This window comes from Chlamydotis macqueenii, chromosome 2 (genome assembly GCF_036417535.1).
Source record: "Chlamydotis macqueenii isolate bChlMac1 chromosome 2, bChlMac1.mat, whole genome shotgun sequence".
NCBI classification, from domain to species: domain Eukaryota; kingdom Metazoa; phylum Chordata; class Aves; order Otidiformes; family Otididae; genus Chlamydotis; species Chlamydotis macqueenii.
In genome coordinates, this window is record NC_141557.1 from 57242778 (window position 1) to 57251119 (window position 8342).

An 8342-nucleotide genomic window follows, 5' to 3' on the forward strand; every position below is an offset into this window, starting at 1 on the left:
GGGCAAATTTTCCAAAACCAAATGTTTAGTTAAATCTGTGCTTTGAGCATAGAGATGTGACCACCCTTGAAAAGACTGATCCAGTTGTAGCAACCTCCTCTCTTCTTTTGGTATGTGGATGTGCTAATCTGAATGTTATCATCTGAGTCTGTCACATACCATAGTTTCTGTGTTGCCATTGTCCTTTTTCCTGCTAAATATGTTTCATTGGTGTGGAAATGGCATTTACCGTAGAAATTGTTCAGAGGTTGCTGTTAATGTATGTGCTGGCTTTCAGTGGTGTGGTACCTTGTGCTGACAGTGGTTGATGCTATAATACCTTTACAACAGCTCTATTGCATATGAAAATTAATTTGAAATGTGAGGTTTATTTAGAGGAAAGCCTACTTAAATAACGGGAGTTGTTGGCAGTTGCAGTCCCGTGCAACTTCTGAGAAGCAAAAAATGCCATTAAATTTGCAAATAACAGTATGCCTGAAGTTTTCTCTGTACTTGGTGGTTTCTCTGTTTGCAAGCTGCTGATTTGCAAACAATGAGTGATCTGACAGTTTCGACCTTGCAATTCTCATCTGTTGCAGTGAATAAAAGCCCACATGGCTCATGTTTGAGGTCTGTAGTGTTCATTTACTGTGAAAGTGAACACAGCAATACTGCTTTTCTTTTATATGGAATTAAACACTACATTCAGTCTTTTGGAGGTGGCTTTGAAAGAGGTATATAGGAAGGTAGTTTCAATAACGTGCAAAAAGTTCCCGAATGGAGCTGTGCCACGGATGTGTACATGTGATTGACAACTTTATCCCGCCAAGGGTAGGCTGTCCTTGTTCATAGACCCACAGAATGGATTGGGTTGGAAAGATCCTTCAAAAATCATCTAGTTCCAGCCCCCCTGCTGTGGACAGGGACATCTTTCACTAGACCACGTTGCTCAAAACCCCATCCAGCCTGACCTTGAACACTTCCCGGAGGCTTTGCCGCCCAGGCTCATGACGATGTTGTAAATAACACCTAGGGCAGCGATGTGAACGGCATCAGAGTGGGGGGATGACGTTTTAACCTGAGTAACAGCCACTTCCCTAACAGCCTTTTGTCTTTATTTCTCTGCAGATGTCGCTCCTATGAAGATTGCTGTGGTTCAAGATGCTGTGTAAGAGCTCTCTCTATCCAGCGACTATGGTATTTTTGGTAAGTCAGGGCATTTGGGAGTTTTATGTTTGTCCTGTTCTTGTCTTGTTTGTAGCACTTATATCAGGATATTGCCAGCCCTAGTATTTTAAAGTAAAGTAGGTACAAGTATGCAGTAAAGTATATGTGTACATATAAATACAAGGACTTTGGGATTTTGCCTATAAAATTATCTCGATGTAGTGAGAAAACACTGAAAAAAGGGGTTACTCATGTCAGGTTGATCTTTCCTGCTTCTACATCCTGCTGGTCTGTACCAGCAGCGGTCCTGCTTTTATCCAGAATTGCCAAGTTCCTTATGCCTGTCCCAGCTACCACCAAACAGCAGTGTTTGTCTGTTTTTGTTGGGCACTCAGTTTTAAAAGCGGATTGTGTAAGGGGGATTGTGTCTTTAGGCAGGGTTTAGGATATTCTTGCCAGCTGAATTGAGGCTTCAATTAAAAAAGGAAGAGAAGTAAGTTTATGAGGATTGCACTGAAGATGACAGAAAGGGAAAAGACGGCAGAAAGGTTTGAGTTTGTGAAACCAGCAGCTCAGTAATCTGGATAAAGCTTAGACTAATCACTGTTATGTGTATAATGAAAAAATAAGGTAAATTCATTTTGGAGAGGAATTTAAGAAAGCACCTGAATAAAACCTTCTCATTACAGTAGAGAGAAAGCAAAAGCTCTCCTAGAAAACCTGATTTCAGGCATTTTTCTGTAGAATTTTAAGACTGCTTAAAAAAACCCCCTTCAATATTGAAATAAATAAACACTGAAAATCAGAAGCCTGATATATCCTATAATACAGAGATTTCCTGAAGCTGACTGTGGGATTTCAGTGTACAATCCTTACTGATATAACCTAAGAGCTCTGCGTCTCAATCCCTGGGGTGACGTTGTAAATCTCGGTTTTTTCTGTTCAGAACAAATCCATTGCAGGAATGGTGCCAAAAGGGAATGTATTAGTATTGGCTCAGGGAAACAGGACCACTGTAGAAACCGGAACAGAATTTTTCCCTTTGCATGAAATACCTCTCGCTGCCATGCAGCGTCACACTCTTCCCCTTGTGCACCTGGGGTGAGATGAGCATGGTGCGTAGGCTTGCCTCTGGCCGACTTTGGTGCCGTCTGGCCAACTTCCATCCCTTCCAGAAGAGCACAGTTGACATTGTCTTCCAGTAAAGGGCCCTGAAACGAGGTGGCAGTTACAGGCGGAACCACCATTTGTGTTTACAGGAGCTTGCATCAGTCACTAGCATGTCTGATAGCTAATGAAGGAAACACTGAAAGCCACTGTTAGAAGAACAAAATTTTCTGATGTGCTCTTACTGCATGTGCCTGTCTCCACAGCACAAGGGCAAGGGAATGGTGAGGACAGTTTGGTCAGGTCAGAAAAGATGCTGAGAGGAGAAAAACTGAAGCAAAATGCTGTCCTTTTCCTTAAGAGTGTGTATTCCATCTAGGAAGCACAAAGCAAAGTTTGTCATTTTCAGTGCTGAATGCTTCAGTCTTGTGGCTTGAGCTTAAATGACAGCTACCTTATTTCCCATGGGAGAAAAAATTACAGTGTTGAATAATTTAAGAACATCTAAGAATCTTCTTTTAAAGATAACTGCAGAATAGTATTCCTCTTTGTCCCCTACAAACCTCTTGGCCAGCCTTGATGCTGTAAGCTCGAGGCTTGTGTCCAAGATAGGCAGTTTGAAACTACACTGACATGGAATTTCAGTTCACCATCCTGGTGGCAAAGGTCGGGTATTAGCCTGAACTTTCCGAAAGTTCAAGGGTGTTTTAGTTTCAGATTTATATTTCATGTGCCAGAAAACATCAGACAATAGTACTAATTGCTAAAGATAAGTGATATATCCATGGGTGCTATCTCAAGTGACATAGACCTGCTCTCAAGAGACAACCTATTTAAGAAACCCTGATAAAAGTCATAGGCTGATGATTGCTAGATGATACGCTTGTTTCTCTCAGCGAACAGTCTGGGTTGGAGAGCTGGCTGAATGCGGGTGGGTTTTGACTTCCCTCTGGTCTTTTCTTAGGTTCCTGTTGATGATGGGAGTTTTGTTCTGTTGCGGAGCTGGTTTCTTTATTCGAAGGCGGATGTACCCTCCTCCACTAGTAGAAGAACCTACTTTTAACGTGTCTTACACCAGACAACCAGTCAACACTGCATCAGGTCAGAGACTGCTCGTTAAACAAGTTTCACTAATTTCTTACGTTGGACAAGGCATTTTAAAAGGGTGGGTTTGGGAGTTTTGTTTGGTTGCTTTTTGAAATTGTGGGATTTGGACAAGAGACTGCACTGCACTAGACTGTGCAGCCACCTCCTGTGATGAGTGAAGTCTTCTGCCTTTGAAACAGCATAATTCAGCCGCAGTGTACAAAAGTGGTTTTGAAACCTAGGGTGACAGGACTGTCAGTTCCCTTCTGTTGTGGTTCCTAATACCTTTACAGCTGTGTGTCCATGCATGGAAGGAGGCTAGCAAGTTCTCTCTTTGCAGCATAGACAAAATGATAGGTATCCAAAATGAACAGTGCCATGAAGAAAGAGTTTTAAATACAGTTGGCAACATCTGGCAGAGGTGAAGGAAAACCTTACATTTTTCTTCCGTAATCTGGTTATCTTGCAAGTCTTCTCTTTTTCATTTGCCTTCCATGCTCAGTGCTACAGTTTTTATGCAGGAAAGTGATCCTTCTCCTCTTGTTAGTCTGATTGCTGTCTCTCTGGTCAGTAATGGCTGTGAGCATCAGGAGGATCTACCTAGTGATGGCTCCTCTGGCAATACTGCTTTCTAAGTTTGTTATTTCTTCTTCTCTGGCTGTTAGATAGCCCCGGTTGGGAGAGTCCTGCCAAATAAGACTCACCTGTAAGCAGAAGATATTTGTGAATCCAGCTTTCTCTAGTTGGAAGACCTTCTACAGTGCTGAGATTTTATCTCTGTGCACACTCTGGTGCTTGCTTTCTCCTTGCCTCAGCAAGGCCAAACTCAGACATTTTTAACCACTCTCCAAATTGTCTAAGCCAGTGCTAATTTGTGCCACCTAAGGTACACACACACATGTGCAGGCATGCTTGGTATGCTCACACTTTTCCTTGCAGGCTGTCATTTTATTGCATGTTGTATTAGAGAGAGCGGAAGCCAGAGGGTAATTATATTTTCTGACAACTTTCTTTGGAATTAGCAATTTGGTTTTGTTTCATACTGGCTTGGAAGTTGAAAAACAACTAAATATTTTGTAATGAGAAACAGAATCTCTCAGAAAATGTTGTGTCTCAAACCTCTCTATCAAAAATCATCTTCTGAACCATTACATCTCTGCAATACTGTCACTGCATCAAGACAGCCTCCTTAGAAAAGTGTCCTAAACCCCTTCTGGCTCGCTGTGACTATGAGCGTTGTGCAGGGATGCAGCATTCAGGCTCTCCTCGATGGCGTGCTGGCTGTTGCACACCTGTGTCCCTTGTGCAGACTTTGGAAATGGTCTTTCTTGCATTCTTGAGCATGTACTTATAGACATGCATTGCCCTCCCTGGTCTAAATGAATAAAAAGATGTCACAGACACAAACTGACACTTTATTCACCCTCTTTTTGTTTAAATCCTAAGAGGTTTTTTTAGGGCTTCCATTCTGCATCTGTTTTTCTGCTTGACTGAACAAGCATTTCCACAGAAAATATTTATTTTTCAACAGTGGAGGGTTGGGGGGAAGCCAAACTAACTAAACTAGTATTTTTAAGCCTGAAAAATAACCTCAAGACTATGCGAACAAGAAGCGTCTTTGACTGGATTGGCAAATACCAGATTTAATTTTAGAGCACGGTTTTATATTTTTCATGACACTTCATGGAACGCAAGTTGTGGGTAAATATAAAATAAGCACAAGCCCTCTGATGACCTGCTTGTGCCACCTGCTTCCAGACTGTTATTACTGTTACTTAAAAGCTTTGTGCTCTGAGCTAACCCCACCAGTATTTTATTTTTTTTACTTTTTCTACTGTTCTATGAATATTCAACAGCAATGGGAATTAGTAGTCAACCAAGTTCTCATTTTCTGCTAGCTCGTTTTCCAGATTTGGTGGCAGGAGCCACTTCACTGTTAAGGTGGAGCCCTTGAAACGTGGCTCCTTGCCCATCTGCCTCCTTCCCTGCAGAGATCATGGCAGCATCTTCTGCCATCCCGGCAGCAGCCTGGAAGTGAGAGTGCTTTTTCTGTGGGCCTGACTGGGAAAACGATTGAACATCTCGCCTACAAGCAGGTTTGCAGACCTGGTGGTGTCTTTCCCTTCAGCCCTGGCCATTCAGTTGTTAGCAAGGGTTGAGTCCCTTTGCGGACATTTAACAAATACCTACTGAGCCAATCCCACAAGGAAGTTGGTATTCAGATGATGTTTTCTGCTGGGTTTAATGAACTGAAAAATATCTCAAAAGATTGACGCCCACACTTGTCCTTCTCCTCCCGCCCGCATTTCAATAATAATACATGGAAACTTTAATGAAAACAGTTATTTTCCTAAAAAACAAGCTGCAGTGAGCGAGTTCAACTCTCCCATTTCTCCATGAGGATGACAAGGGCAGAAATGCAGAGCTGGGCATGATTTAAGTTTAAAACAAAAATCCTTAAGAAAAAGGCTACAGGAGAGGATATTAGCCCAAACTTTAGAGAGGTACGACTCAGCTCCTGTTCCCAGCCTGGCTCTCCCACAGCCGCATGCTGATGGTAAACATGGAAGCAGAACAAGGACTTCTCATCACTGTGGTAAAGGAAGAGAGGCTATGGAGCAGTCCTCTCCATTCAGTCAGGCAAAAGGAAAAAATACTGTGATGGTGTGTTAAAAAATTTTGTGTTAAGAAGGAAATAGCTGTACTCCTGATCTGCTTTCCATCCTCTTTGCTCCCAAGTGTCCAAACAAAGCTCCCTAGGGAGACACACCAGGCTCCAGGCAGTTTGCATCCCCATGCCTTATGGCTCAACTCAACTCATTTAATATTGTAAGGACACATTTTTGGGTTCGGTACGTGGCTCCTTCCTGAATACTTGAAGTACTAACTAATAAGTCATGGAAAGGAATGACTCGGGGGGAAATCCCTTAGCGGCTGTGTCATTACTGGAAAAACAGACTAGCACCAAAAGAAGAAAACCTGTTGCTCAGCCATGATTTTTTTTTTTTTAGTCTGGCTTTATTTAAATAGACATAGAGAAAGAGAAGAAAACTAATTTACATCTTGAGATAGAGAAAGTCTATGACCTTAATTGCTGGAATTGCATTAAGTTGCCTTCCACCACCCGCTGTGATATCTGAAGAGGGTTACATGCCACCTTTGTTTCCTTCATGGCAGCAGTCTCTGTTACTCCTTGTGTGTCACTGCTAAAGAATTTTGCATTTGATCGTACATTTCCTTTCTTGCCCCTGCAGGCTCCAACATAATTTCCTAAATTTAATCTGTGCAAAGCAATCTTGTCCCATTGTGTTAGCCAGCCATAACTGGCTTCAACTTAGATTTTTGCTTCATACATGTTTACTCTGTATTGTGCCTAGAAGGACAGTTATCTATTGGAGATGCTCTCTGGCTTCAGGCAGAGCCAGTACACCACAAAATAACCTGTGAAGTCCTTCTGTAAGACTTGACACCTGAGTGAGGGCTGCAGTGGAAACCCCTTTGTCCGTCTGGGATCCCACACCTCTCCTCTCCACAGGCAGGGCTGCTGAGCAGGGCTCACTGTTTTCCCTTTCACATGGTGGTCGCTTGGGGCAGTGGTGCCATTTGTTTCACTAAATGATTTCCATTGCATGCAAAATTGAAACTTCCTGGTAAAATCTCAAGAAGTGGATGTTGTCCTGCAAGCTTGGATTTTCTCTGGAATGGGAGAAAGGTGGCTCCTTGTCTTTGCTCTGATGAACGCTTTGCGAAAACTTGCCCGAGTGTGCGGAGCACAGGCCCTGGAAGAGCATGACGTGATGCTGCTGCTGTTGCTGATACCTTTTTTCTCCTTTTCTTTCTTTCAGGGTCACAACAGCCTGGAGTGCCGTATTATACAGATCCAGGTGGACCTGTGATGAATCCTATGGCTATGGCATTCCATGTCCAGCCGAACTCCCCACAAGGAAACCCAGTTTACCCACCCCCACCTTCCTACTGTAACACACCACCTCCCCCGTACGAGCAGGTGGTGAAATCCTCCACGTGAGGACTCTCTGGCTCTCTGACCTGACTGTGTGAGAAGAAGGTGCCATTGCAAAATGACCGAGATGGAGGGCATCTGCCCTTTTGAACACTTGCTAGTTCTCCAAGTCCTCTCTCCTTCCTTTCCCTGCACCTTTCCTCATTTAAGTTACTTGCAAAGGGGTGATTTTTAAATTTTTTTCTCTCTTTTTTTTTTTTTTAGTAGAAGTGGATTTTTTTCTTTGTCTTCAAAATGAGAGAAGTTGTCTTTGTAATGCTTTTAATGGAAACCTATATTTAAAACCTGTATGTCTTTCTCTTTATTTATTGTTTGTTTCAGTCATGGGTTTGATTGCATTGTGGTGGGCTACTGATAGCGGTTCTTTATGCAACCCCACAGTGATATGTACTCTCCTAAGACCCCATAGCAGAAATGCCCTCATCTAAAGAGAAATGACAGAGGAAGAGGGTAGATGAGGCAGGGCAGTGCTTTTACCAGAAACAGTGACCACCATCTATTTCTTTTACAATTTTCTTGTACAGTTTGGTTCTGATGCACAACAGAAAGATGCTGTGATAGAAGTCGCTGTGACCGAAGCACCAGCATTGGTCGACTCATGGCAGGGGCTTTGCCAAGTGCCCTAGAAAAGAGAGCGTCATTACTTTAAATGATGCATCTAAAAAGTGAAGGACCAGGACTTGAATGTTTCCTGGCCGGCAGCTGGACTCTGCCTGTGCGATCAGCATCCTGGCTCCTCTTGTTTTGCCTGTGGTGAGATTGTATGAAACCGCAGATGATCTAAACGCTGGTAGTGCGAGGGAGGTGTTAGAATCTTAGAGCTACTTGTGCTTGTGCCTCTCGACAGAACAGTTAGAAACGCTGAAATATGCAGGTAAGTTTTCTTCCCTAAATTGGAAAATAATTACAGGAAGAAGGAGTGGGAGCACACTTCCAGGTTTGCTTCCTTTGACATTTATGGGAGTTTTGTCACTGAGAAATA

General features: G+C 42.9%; 1 protein-coding gene across 1 annotated transcript in view; it reads left to right on the plus strand.

Annotated features, from left to right (window-relative positions):
- Positions 1-7650, plus strand: part of VOPP1 (VOPP1 WW domain binding protein) — a 66972-nt gene extending 59322 nt beyond the window's left edge. The window contains exons 3-5 of the mRNA XM_086741724.1: positions 1108-1185; positions 3218-3354; positions 7185-7650. Coding sequence (XP_086597850.1) covers positions 1108-1185; positions 3218-3354; positions 7185-7366 — 397 coding nt within the window. The 3' untranslated portion in view covers positions 7367-7650. The remainder of the gene's footprint in view (positions 1-1107; positions 1186-3217; positions 3355-7184) is intronic.
- The last annotated feature ends 692 nt before the right edge of the window (positions 7651-8342 follow it).